Source organism: Limanda limanda, chromosome 7, assembly GCF_963576545.1.
Source record: "Limanda limanda chromosome 7, fLimLim1.1, whole genome shotgun sequence".
Taxonomy (NCBI): Eukaryota; Metazoa; Chordata; class Actinopteri; order Pleuronectiformes; family Pleuronectidae; genus Limanda; species Limanda limanda.
Window position 1 is genome coordinate 27,731,220 of NC_083642.1, and position 23,372 is coordinate 27,754,591.

The 23,372-nt window shown below is 43.5% G+C and overlaps 1 protein-coding gene and 2 non-coding genes across 3 annotated transcripts; 1 reads left to right on the top strand and 2 right to left on the bottom strand.

Moving 5' to 3' along the window:
- Window positions 1–6,790: 6,790 nt before the first annotated feature.
- LOC133005828 (5S ribosomal RNA) lies at window positions 6,791–6,909 on the bottom strand. Its single transcript, XR_009678395.1, has one exon. It is a non-coding gene; the product is annotated as a 5S ribosomal RNA (ribosomal RNA).
- A 4,457-nt stretch (window positions 6,910–11,366) lies between these two features.
- Window positions 11,367–11,485, bottom strand: LOC133007197 (5S ribosomal RNA). Its single transcript, XR_009679685.1, has one exon. It is a non-coding gene; the product is annotated as a 5S ribosomal RNA (ribosomal RNA).
- A 1,209-nt stretch (window positions 11,486–12,694) lies between these two features.
- sephs3 (selenophosphate synthetase 3) lies at window positions 12,695–18,077 on the top strand. Its single transcript, XM_061074804.1, has 8 exons — window positions 12,695–13,051; window positions 13,903–14,006; window positions 14,801–14,908; window positions 15,070–15,224; window positions 16,180–16,270; window positions 16,356–16,455; window positions 16,680–16,892; window positions 17,061–18,077. Exons 1-8 carry the CDS (start codon window positions 12,775–12,777, stop codon window positions 17,297–17,299), a joined length of 1,287 nt encoding a protein of 428 aa, XP_060930787.1. The 5' UTR covers window positions 12,695–12,774; the 3' UTR covers window positions 17,300–18,077.
- The last annotated feature ends 5,295 nt before the right edge of the window (window positions 18,078–23,372 follow it).

Sequence of the window (23,372 nt, forward strand, 5' to 3'; positions counted from 1 at the left end):
CCAGTCTCACCTTGCATTCTCCTTCACCCATACATCTCTATTTTATCTTCCCCCCTCACCGCATTCTCTCTCTCAATCTTTTCCATCCATTCTTTAGGCATTGCTGTCTTTATTTTCTCTATTGCTCCTTTCACAGGCACATCCATCACATTCATCACATACACCATCTTGCTCATTATTAGTGCATTTAGCACTATTACCTTCCCTTTTAATTTCAACTTTCTCTGCTTCCAATACCCCAATGTTTTCTTTATGTTGTTTGTCAGTACTTCATACTGCCTATCTCTCCCTTCCTCTCCCTAAGTTCACTCCCAGCACCCTCATGTACCCTTTGTTTTCCTCCAATCCCTTCACTCCCGCCCCTCCTCCTCTTTCCCCTATATACATTATTTCAGATTTTTCTATGTTTACTTTAGCTCCTGATGCCCTCCCATACAGTTCTACACTTTCTAATACCTGTACTACACTTTCCTTGTCCCTAACTGTCACTGTTGTATCATCCGCAAATTGATATAGTGTGCTCACCTGTCCACCCGGTAGTTCTATGCCCTTAATCCTCCTATTCTGCAGTATGAGTACCGCTAACGGCTCTGCTGACAAGGAGTACAGCAGAGCCGATAGCGGACATCCCTGCCTCACTGACCTTTCTAATCTGAATTCACCTGTGACTATCCCATTGACTTTAATCTTACTGCCTGCTCTTTCATACATTCGCCTAACCCATCCTATCAACCTTCCTCCAAATCCCATCTTCTCTAACACTTTATACAAATAACCGTGATCTACTCTGTCAAATGCTTTGTTAAGATTTAAACTGACTACTGCCCCTCCATTGTTCTCCTTCATGTATGTTATTGTGTCTCTAATACTACTTATTGTGTCCGCTATGTCTCTTCCTGGTATGCTATATGCTTGTGTGCTTCCCACCACCGTCCCTATTACTTCCTTCATTCTGTTGGCTAACACCTTTGCTAATACCTTATAATCCCCATTTAACATTGTGAGTGGCCTGTAATTTTCTAATTTGTCCCTACTCCCTTTTTTATATATTATGCTCACTAACCCTGTTGTCATACTATGCGGCATTTCTCTCTTCTCTTCTATCCATCTATATAATCTCTCCAACACTGGTACTAATTCTTCTCTAAATTCTATATAAAATTCTCCTATTATTCCATCTATCCCTGGACTTTTATTTCTGCCTAACCCCTTTATTGCTTTCTCTATCTCTCCCTTACTTATCTCTTCTTCGCACACCTCTCTATCCTCATCACTCAGTCTAGCTTCATTCTTGTCTATAACCTGCCTACTACTCTCATCTACCTCTTCTTTCTTATATAACTCTCTATAAAATGATTCTACTCTTTCCACTATCCCTACAAGATCTGTTATCCCCCCCCCTTTCCCTCCACTTGCTCAAAATACTTTTCCTCCTGCCTTGTCTTCTCTAGCCCTAATAAACACCCTGTACATTTTTCTCCCTCTATAGCGTATTTAGCTCTACTTCTTATTATTGCTCCCTGACACTTTCCCTGTTCTATTTCCTTAAGTTCATCTTTCTTTCTTATATATCCCTCTGTCAATATTAACCCCTTCCCCTGCTTTCTTCCCCTCTTCATCTAACTCCTCTTTTAGCCTTTGTTATTTCTCTCTTTCTTTCTTTCCCCGGTTCCTGCTGTGTTTTTTGCTCATGTTTCTTATCCCCTCTTTCAGCCTTTCCCACCACCTCCCTGTGTCTTCCTCATACATTCTCTCATTCATCTCCCACATTATGTATTCTCTCACTTCTTTTTTATATTTTTCATCTTTAAGCAGCTGACTATTCATACACCACACTCCCCCTCCTCTTCTCCTTGTTTCCCCCCCCTATTGTAAATTTTAACACCTTGTGATCACTATACATTGTGGTTATATATTCTATACCTTTAATCCTTTCCGCTATGCCCTTTGTGCTCAATACTACATCTATCCTACTCTGTTTCAATTCCCGTTTCACCAGCTGTACTCTTAAACTCTCTCCCCTCTGGATTTCTTTCTCTCCATACGTCACTCAATCCTTTCATACTCTTTATCTTTTCTAACACCTCTCTCGTTGTATCATTCTTAAAATGCATGTTCCTTGACACATCCAATTTCCCACACCACACATTAAAGTCCCCCACGATCATACAGTTTTCATCACACATCATTCCCATCTTTTCAAACATCACCTTTCTTTCTTTCTCCTCATTCGGCACATACACATTTACCAGCTTCATTTCCTCATTCATGTATTCAAAATTGATCCCTATAACCCTCCCATCTCCCTCATCTTCACACCTTCTCACATTCCCTATCACTCCCTTTTTTGTTAATATTGCTACACCTCTTGCATTCCCATGTCCATTGTTTGCAAACACATCTCCCCTCCATTCATCCTCCACCTCTTTCATACATCTCTCATTCCAGTGTGTTTCCTGTAAACATATGTCATAATTACTCTCCCCATATATCTGATGTCTTTTGTTTTTGTTCTTTAGCCCCCTAGCATTTATTGAAATTATTGTTAACATTATTAGTATTGTTATTTTCATTTTGTTTTTCCTTAGTTTTACTTTTCTTATTTATCCTCATGTGCCTCTGAGTATTCTGTCTTTTCTTCATTTGTTTTATTTTTTCCTCTATATCCATGTCTGTTTCGGATCCTACCGTCTGTGATGCGGTGGTCTCCTCTCCAGTCTCTTTGGGCTTTGCTCCATTCGGTAAATTGTCCGTCCCTTCAGTGTCATCCTCTCCTCGCCTTTTCCCCAGGCCTGCTTCCTTCTCTCCATCTTTCCTTTCGACAGTCGCCCCCTTCTCTGGCCTTCTCGTCTCCTTCGTTTTGGGACCTTTCTTCTCCGCCCCGTGTCTCCTTCCTTCTGTCATCACATCTCGCTCCAGCACTCCTCTCCTCCTTCCTCCGTCCTCCTCCTCGTCGTTTCCTCTCGTTCTCTCCTTCCGCTCCGCTCCCTCTTTCTTTCCTCCTTTCGTCTCCTCCGTCCTCTGCTCTCCTTCCTGCTTTCCTGCATCTTCCCTCACCGTCTCCTCCATTTCATTTCCGTCTCCCTCCTCCACACTTTCCATGTCCTCCGCGTCTCCTTCCTCCCGGCTCCCACTCTCACTTTCTTGTTCACTCTCACTTGTTTCATCTTCTGCCTCACTTGTATTGCATCTGCATTAGGAATGGGGGGAAAAAATCGATTCAGTTACAAATCGCAATTCTTGTGACTGACGATTTTAAATCGATATGCTTCCTCCCAAATCGATTTAAAAAAAAAAAAAACAAACATATTTATTGGTTTATACCGGGGGGGATATATTGGGGGAGCAACATCACCCCAGAGCATGTTGACCAGCTCTTGTTTTTGCACAAGAATCTAAACATACCCAAGCACTAGCTTTGCATCGGCTACATGCAATCAACAATAGCCTACTTTTTGTTTATTTCAAAGTTTATATTTTAAGTAAACTTTTATTCATTCTATTTAATTTATCTTTTATTTATTGTTTAAAAGTAGCCTAAGTGGCATACATTTCTTAATCTGTCAGTTTGTGTGCAGTTGACAGGGGCTATACCAGGGGTGGGCAAACATTTTGACTCGCGGGCCACAATGGGTTCTAAAATTTGACAGAGGGGCCGGGCCAGGAACAGATGGATTGAGTGTTTTTGTGAACTAATATAAATGACATGGAAAAATCATTACATGAAAGGATTTGGCCTTTACCAAGTAGCAGAGCACTTATTTGCAAGGCCATTTAACAAAAACTCGCCTTCAGAGAAAGGCTTGCTAGCCTTTGCTATTTCGAATGCCCCCCAAAAAACATGCCTTGGTAGATGACTCTTTAATCGCAGTTTGTCTGTGAAAAAAAATGTTGCTGAGTCTGTAAATTAGTCGCCAACCTCTGAGCCGCAGCCACCCGTTCTTGCGTTGACTGCTTGCTAGCGTAGTTAGCATGCTTCGTAGCAAAGTGACGGCTGATGTTGTACTCCATGAAAACTGCGACAGTTTCTCGACATATCAGGCATACAGCCTTCGATTGGACTTCAGTGAAAAAGTATTTTGTTGTCAACTCCGTGTTAAACACTCGGCACTCATTGTCCACTCTTCGTTTCCTTGATCCTCTCATTTTACAGAAGGGCTCACAGGGCAAAGGGAAAAAGTGAAGGGAGATCATGTGCCTTTTCAAGCCCTATACACCACACTTTATCCAAAGCGACTTACAATAAGTGCATCAACCCCGAGGGTTCAAACCCAGAACAACAAGAATCAAGAAAGTATGATTTCTTAAAAAATAAAGCAAAACTACAAAGTGCTATGAGTACATGCCATTTAAGTGCTACTAAATTGTTAGTTTAAAAAAAAATAAAAAAAATTCAATTTTTTTTTTTATTAATTTTTTTTTTTTTTTTTTTAATATTTGGACAAGTTCGGCGGGCCGGATTAAAAAGCCCAACGGGCCGTACTTTGCCCATGTCTGGGCTATACAATAATAGGGCAATTTTTTATTTATTTTCTCTATTGGCTTCCCGGCAGGCATTAAGTCAATGTTAATATTATACATTAAGTGAATTTGACTGTGTTGTATTTGAAGGAATGATTCAACATTTTTCCATGGTCCAGTGTTTAAAAAAAAAAAATAACCAAAAGAAATCCCAGGAAATCGTAATATTGAATCGCAATACTTACAGAATCGCAATACCCACAGAAATCGCAATACATATCGTATCGCCACCTAAGTATCGTGATAGTATCGTATCGGGAGGTCCCTGCCAATTCCCGTCCCTAATCTGCATTCATTTATCAGGTTCTGGCACAAATCACATCTCTTTCTCCCCTGCATGCACTCCCTTGCATAATGACCCTGCACTCCACATCTGTTGCAGTGAAATTCAGGGCACGCTCTTATTATGTGGCCTGGTTTTATGCACAACCTGCAGACTTTTACTTGTTTGTCATGAAGCACCCTGAAGTACTCAGCCCCCAGCGCTGTGTCAAATCTTGCGGAATAAGGCAGTGATTGTATTTGATTATTAAATTTCACCTTCAGGAACCTTGTCCCATCAGCCACATTTGTACCAGGCCACATCCTCCTTTTAATAGGAGATACTGCTGAGTCTCCCCATAGTTGTAGCTTTCCCAGTATCTCCCTGTCCTCAATATAGAATGGCACATTTCTGAATGACACAACCAGCTCGTCATTAACTAGTTCTCTGGCGTGCACCCTTGTCTCCCCAATCTTAAATCCTTCCATGAGCCTATCTTTCCCCTTCGGATGGCTCATGGTCATTTCATATTTTTTATCCGTTATTTGTCTGCACGCCAGCAGCCCTCCGCACAGCTCACGCACACATCTCATCAGCTCCATTGCTGTGTCCTCTCCCTCACCTTCCATCTCCACCATCACAGTCTGCTCCCTGTCGTTCCTCTCATTGTTTTTGCAGCTCTTGCTCTGCGTCAGCTCCGTTTCTCTCCCGCTATCACCTCCGTGGGTGACAGCGTTTAAAGTCACCCGCTCCGTGCTTGTCTCCGCCATTGTCTCGGGTGCACTTCCAAACAAGCTCCGATACCCCCGCACAGTGCGTCACTGCCGCGGGGACACACACACACTAAACAAGACAATCACAACGCTAACGTCCGGTTGGATTAACACATAAGAAGAAGGAAAAAAAGGAGATGTAGAGAGAGAACAAGAAAAAAGCTGGAAAAGAGAAAAAAAGAAAAATAGTTCCTCCGCATCCACCCGCGGTGGCGTGCTTCCGGGTCGCTGGTTGATGACGTCACTCCGTGCTGCGTTTCAGGGCGTTCAGGCTGGTGTGGCCGTAAGCGAAAGACTCAACCCACAATACCTTATTTATACATGTGAACCACCACCATCAGCAATACTTTGGTTGCTTTGTGACCATTGAAACTGGGTTGTTTTTTGTAATATCGTGTTGAGGAAAAGGAAGCTCAAGGTGCAATTTTGTCATAATATTGCAAGAAAAAAATCATGACCATTTTTAACAATTTCTTTCAGTAATAATGTCAGGGTTTCATATACTGTTTCTTCCTTGATGGTGAGTAAACTCCCCACTCTTTCATCCTTCTCTCCGAATATGACATTTGGAGAGTGATATGTTAATATTACATGAATAAAGTAGCGTTTCGAATATCAAATGTCACTTGAATGTTCACTCTCTTCCTTCTCTGATGATCTCAGGGTTGCATATCTTTTTTTCCCTTTTTTTCAGATGTGAGTCTTTCCTGCTCTTTCCAAAATGTGTCTCCTCTGAAGCAGGAGCAACACCAAACTCTGCTGGCAAAACAGACAATCATCACCATAATCAACTCTTTCCTTTTATTTTGTGGCCATTGAAACTTATTTTTTTGTGGTTGTTGTTTTTTATGTTAAAGGAAAAGAAGCTCAGGGTGCAATTTTGTCATAATATTGCAAGAAACAAATCATGACAATTATCAATCATTTCCATCAGTAATAATGTCAGGGTTCCATGTAGTGTTTGTTCCTTGATGGTGACTAAACTCCCTGCTCTTTCATCCTTCTCTCCAAATATGACATTTTGAGAGTGCTATGCTACTAGTGCATGAATAAGGTAGTGTTTTGGAGTATCAAAAGTCGTTTGAATGTTCACTCTCTTCCTTCAGTGGTGTTGTGTTTGTGTTCCATATCCTTGTTTTCTTTGATGGCGAGTCTTTCCTGCTCTTTCCAAGATGTTTCTCCTTTAAAGCAGCAGCAACCGTTCCCTCTGCTGGTTGCATAGAAAATTCGAAAAAGCTTACAGCACCTGGTATTCCCAGGCGGTCTCCCATCCAAGTACTAATCAGGCCCGACCCTGCTTAGCTTCCGAGATCGGACGAGATCGGGCGTGTTCAGGGTGGTATGGCCGTAAGCGAAAGACGCAGCCCACAACACCTTATTTATACATGTGAACCACCACCATCAGCAATACTTTGGTTGCTTTGTGACCATTGAAACTGGGTTGTTTTTTGTAATATCGTGTTGAGGAAAAGGAAGCTCAAGATGCAATTTTGTCATAATATTGCAAGAAAAAAATCATGACCATTTTTAACAATTTCCTTCAGTAATAATGTCAGGGTTTCATATACTGTTTCTTCCTTGATGGTGAGTAAACTCCCCGCTCTTTCATCCTTCTCTCCAAATATGACCTTTGGAGAGTGATATGTTAATATTACATGAATAAAGTAGCGTTTCGAATATCAAATGTCATTTGAATGTTCACTTTCTTCCTTCTCTGATGATCTCAGGGTTGCATATCTTTTTTTCCCTTTTTTTCAGATGTGAGTCTTTCCTGCTCTTTCCAAAATGTGTCTCCTCTGAAGCAGGAGCAACACCAAACTCTGCTGGCAAAACAGAGAATCATCACCATAATCAACTCTTTCCTTTTATTTTGTGGCCATTGAAACTTATTTTTTTGTGGTTGTTGTTTTTTATGTTAAAGAAAAAGAAGCTCAGGGTGCAATTTTGTCATAATATTGCAAGAAACAAATCATGACAATTATCAATCATTTCCATCAGTAATAATGTCCGGGTTCCATGTAGTGTTGTTCCTTGATGGTGACTAAACTCCCTGCTCTTTCATCCTTCTCTCCAAATATGACATTTTGAGAGTGCTAGGCTACTAGTGCTACAGAGGCTGTGGCCACTTCAGTGAAAGCTCTGAACGCCTCTTCGCTGTGGCTCGCTTACCAAGCTGAGTTGCAGGATGACATGGTGGCGTCACCTTCCACGGCTGTGCGGGACGAGCTGTGCGTGGTTACGGACCTCTGCCTACGTCTGCACAGATGCGCTGTCCAGGCATCTGGGAGAGCCATGGCCGTGATGATTACCCAGGAAAGAGCTCGGTGGTTAAATTTATCGAGCCTCACCCAAAAGGAAAAGGCCCAGCTCCTCTATGTTCCCGTGGACCCGAAAGGCTTATTCGGCTTGGCGTTAGCGACGATGCAAAAAACGCTGTGAGGAGAAAAAGAGAGAGGGGGAAGCGCTCCAGCTTTGCCTCCCCAGGAAGGCGCCGGCCGCTTCCCCAGCCGCACACCGGCAAACATTCTCCCATGCAGTGGCACGGCCACACAGGAGCTCAAGGGCGCCTGGGCGAAGAAACCTTTCGCTTCCAGCGTGACAACGGGAGACCCTCCTGCCCATCCTGCCACTCTGGGGGCCAAAAAGAAGAGGCGCGTTACCTAGCGCACCTCCGCCTGTCGGGGGGGGACAGGTTCAGCCAGACACCTGCTTCCCTCCCGGCGGAAGGGGTTCAGCTCTGTGGAGCTTGTTCCATAACCCACAAAAGGCGTGCAGAGGCCATGTTGGCATTCATAGCTCATGCAGAATCAAAGAAAGGAAAAATCGGCTCTGCAGAGAGCTCTGTGGAGCCGCAGAGTGTTTCCAAAAGCACACGGTGCACAATCAATCAAGTTTCAATCAAGTTTTATTTGTATAGCCCACATTCACAAATAAAAATTCGTCTCATGGGGCTTTAACATTGTGTGACATCCTCTGTCCTTAACCCTCAACAAGAGTAAGGAAAAACTACTAAAAACCCTTTTCACAGGTAAAAATATGTAGAAACCTCAGAGAGAGCCACATGTGAGGGATCCCTCTCTCAGGACGGACAGAAGTGCAATAGATGTCAGGTGTAAGAAAACATCATCAGGATTTTTAGCAGCATCCATTAGGCTAAACATTTTTCAATACTATGTGTCAGGCAGTCCCGCTGCAATCACAGTCTCTGGCCAGCAGCAAGACCACGATCCAGCATCAGGATGGGATCCACTATAATCCACAGTCATTGTCCACCGCCGCCAGTTAGAATCCATTATCAGCTGCCGCCTCGGTCGTGGTCCCTCATCATCCGATGCCAACGCGACAAAGGATCCTCCATCACAACGACGATCAGCTGGCACGATACAGAATCCACCGAACTGGATCCACCATTGCGACCTCCGACACGCGATCCACAATCATAATCCATGGTGCGGCCACAGCTGTGGCCCTGCATCCGCGGGCGCTAAGGCACAGAAACTCCGGGAAAAGGGGTCAAGTTAGTAACATGTACTGATCAGATAAGAATTATCTTGATGTGATAAATATGGAGAAAAGGAAGCACAAGCAAACACAAAAGTATTTTTCCCTCTGTGAAATGTTCAATAAATGTCATAAGCCAAGCGTCGAGGGCGCAGCCGCACTTGTTCATAAAAAACGAACAAAAAAAGACAAAAACTGTCTGTATGACAGAGGAACAGAACAGAGGGGTGCGGGCTCGCATAACGCCACGAGGGGGCAGTATGACTCCACCTATGGCGCAGCGACTCAGCCGGCCTGTTGCAAAGGGCAATGTGAGCGCTGCTCAGGCTCTGGGGCCGCTGGCGGCTCGAACCCGAGAGTGGCGAAACTGTGGGGTATCGGAGTGGGTAATGAAGACTGTGACCAGCGGCTACAGGCTTCAGTTTGCGTCCACTCCACCCCGGTTCAACGGGATATTGCAGTCACAGGCGCAGGGAGAAAATGCGCATATCTTGCAGAAAGAAATCTCTGCGCTGCAGGAAAAAGGGGCTGTTCAGGTGGTTCCTCCAGAACAGAGCCAGAGTGGCTTCTATTCAAGGTACTTTCTGATCCCGAAGAAGGCCGGGGGTGTGCGCCCGATAGTGGACCTAAGGTCACTGAACACACACTTGAGGCAGTACAAATTCAGAATGCTGACACATTCAGCGCTGATCCGTTTTGTGCGTCCAGACCGGTTTACAGCCATAGACCTGAAAGACGCATATTTTCACATCCCTATCTACCCCCCTCACAGGAAATATCTCAGGTTTGCCTTCCAGGGCATAACATACGAATACCTGGTGCTCCCGTTCGGTCCTTCGTTAAGCCCACTGGTGTTTGTGAAATGCACCGAGGCAGCGGTGGCACCCCTGAGGGAGGGAGGCATGCGAAAAGCGATGTATATAGACGACTGGCTCATAGCGGCACAGTCGCCCCAGCAAACTCAGGCCCACACCAGTCAGCTCACATCGCATCTGGCAGCCCTGGGTTTTGCAATAAACTGGGAAAAGAGTGTTCTAATTCCAACTCAGAAAATCACATTCATAGGGCTGTCCCTCGATTCAGTCACGTTCAGAGCGCGTCTGTCTGCGGAAAGGATAAAAGCTTTCCAAGCTTTTCTGGCACTTTTTCGCAGGGGGGCGTTGTGCCTCAGACTGTTAGGACTGATGGCCTCAGGTCTGGTGGTCACTTCACTGGGTCGTTTACACATGAGACCAGTTCAGCGCTGGGTAGCGTCGCTCAGACTGATCCCGACGCACCACCGTCATCGCCAGGTCTTAAGGCCGAATTATAGTCGTTTTTTACGCACGCACGCACGTACACACGCAGCTTCTACGGACTCGTTTTGGTTTATAGTTCCCTCACGGTTGCGGGTGTTGCAACGCAATTCACCGCCAGACCACTAGGCGGAGTAATGTTTTTTGTTGAAGTCGGCTCTTCTTCGTGTGTGGCACACGTTAATTTACATCGCCACGGCGGCTCCTCAGAGCCTTTTTCTGGCGGACAAATCCGCCAGTCAGTGACGGGTTATACTAGTGGACATGGTTTCGGATCTTTTCTGCCAAGTGCTCTTCTATTTGGTCCATATTCGTTCTTCTAAATCTTCCGTGGTTTCCGCAGTTTCCGGGATTGAAACCGGAAACTAGACTCCGGACGGGATGTAGTAAGCAGACCAATCACAAGCCTTGCGGGCTGCGTGAGGCTCGCGTCGCTTTGTCGTATAGTCAGAAAAATTGGCTGACGCACGCAAGCCGCAACACGCCCCTCGCGTACTTGCGGGGGGCGTGTTGCGGCTTGCGTGCGTCAGCCAATTTTTCTGACTATACGACAAAGCGACGCGAGCCTCACGCAGCCCGCAAGGCTTGTGATTGGTCTGCTTACTACATCCCGTCCGGAGTCTATGAGGTATCTGGTGAGATACCTCATGAATGAGGTATCTCACCAGATCACCCTCCTTGCCTGGAGCGAGGAAGAGGTGTGCTTATTTTTTAGACTAAAGGCGATGACGTGACATCCGGTCTTATATAGAGTAGGAGGTCCCTCCTCTATTGACACGTCTGCCTGCCAGTCAGGGCTGGCGAGTGTAAAATTGCTTCTGGGGGACAGCGCGAGGGCTTGTCCCATAGTGAGATACCTCACACATGTTTCAAAGAACTGGGGTTAACTCCTTAACCTTAAGTTCCATATCCTTGTTTTCTTTGATGGCGAGTCTTTCCTGCTCTTTCCAAGATGTTTCTCCTTTAAAGCAGCAGCAACCGTTCCCTCTGCTGGTTGCAAAGCAAATTCGAAAAAGCTTACAGCACCTGGTATTGCCAGGGGGTCTTCCATCCAAGTACTAACCAGGCCTGACCCTGCTTAGCTTCCGAGATCGGACGAGATCGGGCGTGTTCAGGGTGGTATGGCCGTAAGCGAAAGACTGAACCCACAATACCTTGTGGGTTGAGTCTTTCGCACGTGAACCACCACCATCAGCAATACTTTGGTTGCTTTGTGACCATTGAAACTGGGTTGTTTTTTGTAATATCGTGTTGAGGAAAAGGAAGCTCAAGGTGCAATTTTGTCATAATATTGCAAGAAAAAAATCATGACCATTTTTAACAATTTCCTTCAGTAATAATGTCAGAGTTTCATATACTGTTTCTTCCTTGATGGTGAGTAAACTCCCCGCTCTTTCATCCTTCTCTCCAAATATGACATTTGGAGAGTGATATGTTAATATTACATGAATAAAGTAGCGTTTCGAATATCAAATGTCATTTGAATGTTCACTCTCTTCCTTCTCTGATGATCTCAGGGTTGCATATCTTTTTTTCCCTTTTTTTCAGATGTGAGTCTTTCCTGCTCTTTCCAAAATGTGTCTCCTCTGAAGCAGGAGCAACACCAAACTCTGCTGGCAAAACAGAGAATCATCACCATAATCAACTCTTTCCTTTTATTTTGTGGCCATTGAAACCTATTTTTTTGTGGTTGTTGTTTTTTATGTTAAAGAAAAAGAAGCTCAGGGTGCAATTTTGTCATAATATTGCAAGAAACAAATCATGACAATTATCAATAATTTCCATCAGTAATAATGTCAGGGTTCCATGTAGTGTTTGTTCCTTGATGGTGACTAAACTCCCTGCTCTTTCATCCTTCTCTCCAAATATGACATTTTGAGAGTGCTAGGCTACTAGTGCATGAATAAGGTAGTGTTTTGGAATATCAAAAGTCAGTACAGTGTCCGACTTGTCTTTTCGTGCTCTACAATACTATTTTGTCTCTGTGTGTTTATGTAATAGTCACGACCCACTCGTGGTTTCTACTGTGTCCAACGTCTTTACACACAGTCTGTGTACAACCACCGTCCTGTGCTGTGTCAAGTCAAACAGCGACACAGAGGAAACAAGACTTGTCAATTACTCCTTCAGAATAAGACGTTTGCTCCTGTGCCTCTGACGACGATGCCTTCGCTATGGGTTGAAATTTTATTTTTGTAATATAATACAAAATCAAGTCTTATATTAATGTAACATATCATGATTGTTTAATGATGATTTAGCTGAATTTTATACAATGGGATTTATACGGTGAAAGTTGCAACAGGAAGTTGCGTTGGTTTCCCGTTTTCTTCGTCGAACACACGCTCCATTCATCGTCGGGTCCGTATTTGCCAGCGTCCGGGGACTGGCGTCGTGTGTCTGAGGCGGTGTTGAGGCAAACATGTCGGTCTCCATTTCCCCGCCTGCCCCGTCGGAGGTTGTTGGTTCGGAGGGCTGTTTCCCCCCGGGTTACAAGCCGTTCAAACCCGAGGAGCACGGCCTGGAGCGCGGCTTCCGTCTCACAGCCTTCTCGGACCTGAAGGGATGAGGCTGCAAGGTCCCGCAGGAGGCTCTGCTCAAACTCCTGGCGGGACTGGAGCCGGACCGGGCTGACGCGACACGGAAGGCCGGAGACCAAGCATCGGACTTCGTCCAACAGTTGCCCGGGCCCCGACTCGGTGAGGATCACATTCGGAGTCAGCACAGATCGCTCCTCATGCCCCGCACACCCTGTCAGTGCTTCTGGTTCACGTCAATTAGCTAGCGGAACTGCAGCTAACCCTGCTAGCTTGTGTGAACTAATTGCAACTCATTTGATAGATTGGCAGCTTTGGGGATACAACCAACCATTTAATTGTCCGTACCCATTAAACATGTGAACACTTCAACTAAATACATTGATAAGTCGTTGCTAAGCTACTTCGTAAATGCGAATAATAGATATAAACGAGGACAGGAGTCCTGTGAGTCGTCGAGTTACTCATGTGTAAGCATGATTCAGCAGAAATCATTCATGGCAATAGCATTGGTACATTGAGTTCAAAGGTCATGTTCGTGATCCAGCATTTCTTCTCGTAAATTAGTTTCTTAAGCCTGAGAGAAGACTCGGACACAACGTCTTGCACAATCCCTCCGCTGGTGCTAATGTATTCTTTATATTTCATCTTTGTTTCCTATTTGTATATATTCTTCAAATGTATATTTACACAAATACACCACAGCAGATTTCTTGTGCCTGCTTGGCAATAAAACCTGATTCTGCGCTTAGTTCCGTGTCTTTGAAGGGGAAGAGTAAGAAGGAACACTGAGTGAGCACAGAGACCTCTGTACCGTTCACACGATGCAATCCCATACAACTGTCCTGTAATAAATACTACCTTTTAAGTAAACAACACTAGTGCCCACTCGTACAGCTCAAGTACTACAGAAGAAGTATTCTCACTCTTTAAGAATCTAAATAAATAGTTTTTGCAAGGTTGCTGCATTGTCATCACTTGTCTCCCTCCTCCTCACTGTGGTGTGTTTCCAGGTGTGGGGATGGACTGCTGTGTGATTCCCCTGAGACATGGAGGACTCTCACTCGTCCAGACCACAGACTTTTTCTACCCTCTGGTGGAGGATCCCTACATGATGGTGAGTCACCCGCTGGTGTTTCCTGAGGCCTTCACAGACACGTCACTCTAAGTGGATCAGGTCAGGAGGCAACACCAGGCCACTGCTATTATCAGTGTCAACTGTTAGATATATACTAGACGACACAAAACAAACAGTAAAGCTTGCACAATTACTACAGAAAAATATCAGCCCACTCATAATCTTATGAAAAACTCTTTTAGATCTGAATGTGTCACAACAAACCTTCACTAAACATTCACTGAATTAATGTTGAAACCAAACAACAGATGGACTGTTGTTATTTTTGGCAAGTGCATTTTAAAAATCACCTTTAGTATCAATTTTGATACGATCATGATAATGCATACTTGAGACACTTTTCATTATGTAATATTGTACTTGGTTACTCAGGGTTCTGCGCTGTTTTCCCAAGGAGCATGTGTACTCCTAAACAAAAAGAATTAGGAGCACACAAGAAATTTAGGCCCTCAATGAAAAAATAAACAATTTCTTACATACATAATTATGCTGTGTGTGTGTGTGTGTGAGTTTAAATCAAAAGTTATGTTGGGTGTGTGTGTGTGCAGTTCTTCACATTCTTTGTCACTGCCGTTATTAGATAAGCATTACACCTGATAATAGTAGAAAGGAAAAGATGTGATATAATTCATGGGGTGCTGCAGAAAAATTTGGTTCCAGCCTGACTGTCTTTTTCCTAAATAGAAATTATACAGAAACAGTGAAAAAAGCCATGACCATTTTTTGCTTTCTGTCACTCACTTTCTCTCTGTGTCTCATTGTCCGTCTCTCAGGGCAGGATAGCTTGTGCTAACGTCCTCAGTGATCTCTACGCCATGGGTATCACAGAATGTGACAACATGCTGATGCTGCTGAGCGTCAGCCAGAAGATGAATGACAAGGTAGTGCTATGTGTGTTCAAAGCTGGTTGCCAAAATGTCTCTTCGTTTATTTATTTACGCCACTGCTCTTTATCCTCTATAATCTCACAGGTATATATGTCAATATCTCTAAGATCTCTTGTCACGATTCAATACAGTCTGTATGTACGTGTACCACGCAGGATCGTGAGCGAGTGATGCCGCTGATGATTCAAGGGTTTCGTGACGCGGCAGAGGAGGGTGGTACTTCTGTGACGGGTGGCCAGACTGTGATCAACCCCTGGATCATCGTAGGAGGAGTAGCATCAGTCGTCTGCCAGCCGAACGAGTTCATCATGTGAGTCATACACTTTTGTTAACTGCGGATTAAATTATCTCTATTTTCATTTATTTGGTAATTAGTCTGTTTCTAGACTCAGTCCACCTCAGTAGGCAGCTTCTTTCTTTTCACAGAATGCATTTCATAAGCCCCTTACAGAATCTAGTTGAGCATGCATTTCAGCCAGCACATAGAAGTCATAGGTTTCACTAGGGCTGCAACAACTAATTGATTATAATCGATTATAAAAATAGTTGGCAACTAATTTAGTAATCGATTAGTCAGGTCTTTTATAATGCCCGGCACACATTGTGGCAGTGTCTCCTGAGATGGGGGCAGTAAACGAACCAATCCTGTGCCTTGTTAAGGTCACGGGACAACGCTGTCCCCTCTCAGGAATAAATGTTTGAAAAATGGCAGCGACAAGCACTGCTAAGATGAAGCAGAAACAAGTCTTTACATTAAAGCCTTCAGAGACTGTTAGCTGCAAACGGTGTAAAGGTGACTTCACAGGGAACAGCAGTATATCTCTGTGGCATGTCCCTGAAGAAAAAACATGGAGCCATTCTTCTTCTTCCTCTTCGATAAATCCAAAAATATATCGTTAGTTGCAGTCCTAGTGTCCACAGCCCAACACAGAGCTCAGATTGTCCTGTGGCTGTGTCTCCACAGGAGATATTTTGAAGTCATGTTCTGTTGCAATGTGTGCTCTCACATGAATGTATTCCACACACGCCAAATACATTTTCTAAAATAAAAGTACAATTTTAAGTAGTTATTATCACACCATTATGTAAAAAATATGTCACCAGTCCAGTTGATAGCAGCAACTGATCAGGATATTTTATCAAGATGAGATGCATTGTTCATGTTTATTTACAGTCACTGGACTCTTTTATCAATAAAAGGCTATGTAACAGTAACAGGGCCATAACAGCCACCTTTTAAAAAACGTATTTGTTTGTTTTCCCAGGCCGGACGGTGCAGTACCAGGTGACGTCTTGGTCCTGACTAAACCTCTGGGGACACAGGTGGCTGTGAATGCTCACCAGTGGCTGGATCAGGTAAGTCACTCAATTCAGTTCACAACAGCACTATCTTGATCGTTGTCATGAAATGGTGACATTTTACTTCTCTGTATCTCATCAGCCTGAGAGGTGGAACAAGATCAAACTAGTTGTCACCAAAGAGGAAGTAAAAGAGGCCTATCAGGAAGCCATGTTCTCCATGGCAACGCTAAACCGCACAGGTACACTGCAGTTTGTGGTCATGGTCATGTCCTGCAGTGCTCACTGCACATGGAAATGTATTCATCATTTAATTTGCATCTGATAGGTTCTATTTGATTCCACACCTCTGACCTGAAATCACACTCAATAGCAAATCATAAATTGAACATTAACCTACAATTATTTCCGTAGACTTGGTCCACTTTTTGTGTAATCGCGCTCATTTTCATGTTTGTGTCTCCAGCGGCAGGCCTAATGCACAAGTTCCAGGCCCACGCTGCAACAGACGTGACAGGTTTCGGGTTATTGGGTCATGCCAACAACCTGGCGGCACAGCAACGAAATGAGGTGGCCTTTGTCATCCACAACCTGCCAATCATAGCCAAGATGACTGCCATCAGTAAAGCCTGTGGCAACCTGTTTAACCTTATTCAGGGCACATCAGCAGAGACTTCTGGTATGAACACTGAGAGTAATGCACAATAAATGTTGTTGTGTCTTTCAATGAGCATGTTAATAATGCATTTTTTCCCCAAACAAAGATGATTTGAAGTTTAATTTGAATGGTTGAAGTGATAATCTATATATTGACCTAAAATCTCTCTCTTCCTCCTCATCACTCAAGGTGGGCTGCTGGTGTGTCTACCCCGAGAGCAGGCGGCCAAGTTTTGTTCCGAGATGAAGAGCCAGAGCTCCGGAGCTGGAGGTTCAGGGGCGTGGATAATTGGAATCGTAGAGAAAGGCGACCGCCATGCTCGCATCATTGACAAGCCCCGCATCATCGAGGTTCCACCACGAGGAAGCCAGGCAGCAAATCAGGACAACAGCTCCACCAGCCCCTCTCCCATCCCCAATTTGTCATAGACAATGCTGCTCCACTGACACTGGTCCTTCATGTGTGTGCAAGGGTGTGTGTGTGATGTTGCTGTCCATCTTGTCCCCTTTTCAATCAAATTGCTAAGAGCACAGACAAAAATCACTTATCTTTTCCAGTGGGAGAAGACACTATTGATCCATCTTTGGAAGGAAATGTAAATCAGGGTATGGTATGCTGTACTCACCCTCCCCACCCCATTTTATTTAAATTGGCACTTTTCCTTAAATCATGGTGACTTTATATAATTTATCTGAATGCGAAATAAGAAACTATTCTTGAGGAAAAACATTCAACATTAATCTGTCCAAATTCAGTTAGTGATGAAAATTGATTGTAAGTGTGTGTGTGTTTGACTATTTTATGGTGTGACTGGGGTGCTTTGCAGTGGGAAAGTGGAGCAGAGGTTTTTCTTAACTTTTTTTGGTAATGTCATGTTGATGAATGTATAATGTGGAGAAAAAAAGGTTCATTGGCCCCGGCACCTGGCTCTGCCCACACGGCCCAAAGGAAGGCTTGAGCAGCTTCCTTTGGACCAGCTGGGTGGTGCTCAGAATGTCTTTCTTTGTCAGCTGATTGGCCTTCCAGCACTAAGTCCCTCCCACTTTTCCTTATTAATGAAGTTCTACCTTTTAAACCCCGGCAAGCGGGGACAGGTGGAGTGGATGTTTGCCTTTGGATTGTGGTCGGACCTGCTGGAGGTCTTAAGCTGCATTTGTAGATTTCCCTTTTCATTATCAATAAAACCATCATCAACTCGGAATGAAACGCTGGCTGTCTGTGTGAGTGTAGTGGGAACAAATTTTCACTTATAAGAAAGAGTTGGCAGGAGTGCTACTGGTGTTCCTCAAACCACTGGTGCTCATGGAAGGGAATACGTTTGTATGAGTTTAATGATAGAAAACTGCGGGTCATTCTGTTTTGCTTGAAGATTAGGTAGTTTATTACTTTGTTCTGGTTTTATTGACCAGTACAACTGGGTATCATCCTCATAGCAATGAACTAAGAATGGAACCCTATGCTTGACTTAAGTGCGCTCAGATGACTCATTGTTAATTTGTACAAATTGGAATCGATTTGAAAGTTCCTTTAATGCCCATTAACTTTTCCAGTCTCTTTAGCAAGATGTGAGGGTCAATGGTATCAAAAGCTGCACTAAGATCTAACAAGACAAGGACAGAGACAAACTCCTCCTCTGAGACTAAAAGGTTATTTGTGACTTTGCCTAAACTGTGTCTTTGCTGTGAAGAGCTCAAAAACATGACTGAAAGTTTTTCATTTACATTATTGTTCTGAAGCAGCTGATTAGCAGCAACTTTCTCAAGGAATTTTGGTGTCCATGAGAGGTCACCGTGACCTAACACCATATTTTATTCAGGTCATCCATGAGTCCAAATTAACTGTGCCTGATGTAACGGAATTCCCTACGTGTATTACTGACATCGCATTCACAGGAACGTGGGGTCACCGTGATATTGATCTTATTAGTTCATCTTTGTGCCTAAGTGACTATTTGTGCAAAAAAAAACATATTCTCATTAGTTTATCTTAAAGTCTAAGTGAATATTTTTTTAAATTCCCTCAAACTGAGCTTATGATGTTGTTCAGGTACACATAAACATTCTTTGTATTGCTGGTGTGTACTACACCACATAACTAATATTATTTACTACATAACTACGAATCCTTCAGTCAAGTGATTTCTTGTGAAAGGATTCCCTTAAGGTGTTCTGAAGATATGCGTGCTTTTGTGAGGTCAGTGACCTTGACCTTTAACCACCAAAACATAGTTAATCCTTGAGTCCAGTGAATGTTTGTACCAAATTTAAAAAAAAATTCTATCAAGTTCTTGAGATGTCCTGTTCACAAGCCTGGGGCGGACGAAAGTACAAACAAACCCAAAACATAATGCCTCCGGCCACTGGCTGTTGTTGGCATGGAGGCATAACATTGTTTTATTAATAGTGGGATTTGACAGTGTATTTACAAAGAAAACATATTCAAGTAATCTGAATCTCCAAGCACACAAGGTTCTACGGTTTCTGATAAACGATATCTGCTCATTTCTAAATGTCAAAAAGAAAGTCTGCTCAGTCTATTCGGTTCACTCATTGATTAACAGGATATCTGCAGTCCACCTGTCAGGTCATCTAGCTCGCTCTGAAGTCCACAGCAGCAAAAGTGTCTGATAAAGCCCCCCCCCCCCCAAGCTGATCTGCATCAAGTCTCTTCTGTTGCACCGGTCCTCTTCTGATATGTTTATTGGATTTCATGCTGTGCGTCCATTGATATCTAACCCCGTAGCTATCCAATTGTCCAGCTCAGGCGTGTTCAAAATTGTGTGATTTTTTTTTGATGATATAACATGGATCCAATGCTGTGGCTGTGCATTTTCAACTTTTAGTTAAAAAATAAGACAGGGTGCCCGGGCTGACTCTTTAAATCTAAATAGATTTGCAGTTGGCAGACAACTACAATACAGTGTCTCTGGGCTTTGTAAAAAACAACAACATACAAGTTGGACATTAGATCACACACAACTGAACAGTGTCCTGGTGAGCACAGCTGCTATCTGACGTTCTACCGAAGTTCTCACATGTATGATCCGGTAGGACTCGATCAGTTGCAGTGTCTTCTAATTTGACCTCAGGAAGCTGCACCTCAGACTTTTGGAAGAGTAACCGATTACACATGCAGCAAACATGTATGAGGCCTTGTCTGATCTCCTCTTGAAACATATCCGACGCCTCCGCCACAGAAATCCCGCTCTTCCTCTCAGCCATCAGTGTCTCCAGGTACTTCCATCGGTCACCCAGGAGGCGTTTGGCTGCCTCCTCCAGGGTTTCCCAGGTTCGCTGCACATTCCTCCTGTTCCGACGAGTGGCCCTCTGCCCTGCTCCACCAGAGGCTCGGGCTCGCTGGGGGTTTCCCGTGTTGTGTTGTGGTTCTTGTTGTTGAATGGTCATTGCCTCTCTTTTTTTCCTGGCACGGACCCGGCGCATCTTGTCTCTGTTGTCAGTCAGGCGGACCTCTCTCTCCTCCGGTGTTTCCGAGTCTCGGACCTGTTTCATGTGTCTCCTGAGATGATCCAGACGGACCTCTCTCTGCTCCGGGGTTTCACTGGCCATGGCTTTTCGCATTTTCAGTTTCCTTTCTCTCCGGCGCTGTTCCCAACTTTTCTTACGTGTTCGCATGATTCTTCTCTCCCCTCGTTTGATGGATAATGATGCAGGTAAAGAATGATGTCACTAGTCCGCCTTTCAATGCCTCTTCGTTCTTTTTCTTTAGATTTGTGATGGTGTTTGTAATAACTTCTTGGTATATTACCGCCACCTTCTGGACTGGAGTGTGGATCTGAATGATTTTTCATCTATACTTCACTCTTCTGTTTTAGCCAAATAATAATAACCAAATCTTAATATTAACATTATGATTATTAATAATAACACACACATATATGCTGTTCCTGAAGACATGCTTTATAAGAGTACATAACATATTGTTCTGAAGCACCTGGTTAGAGACAACTATCTTAAGGATTTTAGAATGAAAGGGAAGGTTAGATATCTGTATGAAGTAGGCTGAACCACCAGCTGTAGAGTGGGTTTAATTACGGCCGTCTAATGAATTGTGGTACATAGGGAGATTACAAAAGAAAAAGATCCCAATCTGAAAAGCTAACATCTGCCACTAAAAATGGTCAAAATTTGAAATTCAATCAAATATCAAAATATTTCCAACAAAGATAAATCTAAATTAACAATCTATTCCAAAAAATCCCAGAACTGAATAAAATTATATTTATATAAAAATCCACCACTGACTCTTAATTTGAATACACAAACTTTTTTTTCAAAGCTCAAGATCAAAATGATAACAAGTTGATCTAATCAACCATTAAATCTACCCACTAACTCCACAAACATCTGTCTGACGTTGGAACACATATCTTTTGAACTGTTCATCTAATGGACTTCGAGGTCGGCATGTGTATTCTTTGGGGTCATGGGAAGTGCAATGCAGAGTTCTGTGGGATTTGGACACATGACACGTTGAATTAATAAGCGATCAGCATACTGCAACGGTCAGTGTGTATTGTTGTTATTCCCCATCACATGACATCATATGATGGGGAATAACAACTTTCTGACCCTATCCAATACCCAAAATTTGAAAAGTTATCAAAAAGGTTTTATTAATAAAGGAATGTGTGACAATACGTTTACAAAGAAAAGATGAGTACACAAGTTTTAAACTATTTCTACTTATAGTGTTTTATATATTTAATTTTTGTTTCCTATTTTCTATATGTATAATTGCACATATACACCACAGCAATTCCTTGTATGTGTAAACCTGCTCGGCATAAAACCCAATTCTGATTCTGTAGGTCATATGGTAATTCTAAGTTGTCAAAAAGAAAGTCTGCTCAGTGTATTTGGTTCATTCATGATTTACAGGGTATCTGCAGTCCACTGTTTCAAAACAGGTCATCTGGTGCACTTTGAACTCCACAGCAGGACTGGGATCTGATGAAGACCCCTGTGAGCTGATCTGTGCCAAGTCTCACCACCGTGACTTCTGACCCCTCCACTTTTGATGTGATGAATATTTTCAGTTCATGCTTTGCTCTCATGGATAGCCAACAGCAAATCAATCCAGCTGTCCAGTTCATGTGTTTAAAGTTGTGTCTGTAGCACATCAGTTCAGGCTCCAGCCCTCTCCCCCACAGGCCCCTGTGACCCTCTGACACAAAACAGATGTGAACACGGGTCCAGGCATTTTCCATCTTTTGGATGATAAATAAAACAGGGGCTGACTTTTTGAATTCTAGATGTTTACAGTTAGCAGACGACAACAACACAGTGTCTCGAAGATGAGTTAAAAAGTTTTACATTATACAACAGACAACTGAACAGTGTCTTGGTGAGGACAGCTGCTGTCTGACGTTTTACCGAAGTTCTCACATCTATGATCCGGTAAGAATCCATCAGATGCAGTGTCTTCTAACTTGACCTCAGGAAGCTGCACCTCAGACTTTTGGAAGAGTAACCGATTACACATGCAGCAAACATGTATGAGGCCTTGTCTGATCTCATCTTGAAACATATCCGACGCCTCCGCCACAGAAATCCCGCTCTTCCTCTCAGCCATCAGTGTCTCCAGGTACTTCCATCGGTCACCCAGGAGGCGTCTGGCTGCCTCCTCCAGGGTTTCCCAGGTTCGCTGCACATTCCTCCTGTTCTGACGAGTGGTCCCTTGCTCTGCTCCTGCAGAGGCTCTGGCTCGCAGGGGGTTTCCCGTGTTGTGCAGTGGTTGTTCCTGCTCTTCGGTGACCATCTTCTCTCTTTTTTTCCTCGCAAGAACCCGGCGCATCTTGTCTCTGTTGTATGTGCGGCGGACCTCTCTCTGCTCCGGTGTTTCCGAGTCTCTGACCTGTTTCCTGTATCTCCTGAGATGATCCAGACGGACCTCTCTCTGCTCCGATGTTTCATTGGCTATGACTTCGCGCATTCTTAGTTTCCTTTCTCTCCGGCGCTGATCCCAACTTTTCTTACGTGTTCGCATGATTCTTCTCTCCACTCGTTTGATGGATAATGATTCAGAAGGTCTTCTTCTGCTTCTACCTCTGCTTCTTCTTCTTTTCCTTGGTTTGTTTTTTTTATGGTGGTTGGTAACCAACTTCTCGGGGCATTACCACCACCTTTTGGACTGGAGTGTGGATCTGAACAACACCTCACATATTCTCCACTCCTCTGATGAACCCTGTTTTATCATAAAACGAAAACATTGCTTGATATCCTCTTGTCAAGAGTTCAAGTTATGTTTAGTTTGGCTGAATTTTAAATAGTTTCACTTTAGTTTAGTTTATTGTTAACGTATTTAGAGATCAAATAAATATATTGGTAGAAAAAAAATCATAGAATAGACAATCAGCAAATCAAGACTAGTAGAAAACAAAATACATATTCAGCAACAACAATGAAAATATGGATTAACATTTTATTTTCTGTCAGAAAAGGAGGAAGAAGTAACATGCTCGTCTTGTCCTCCTGCTGTTCT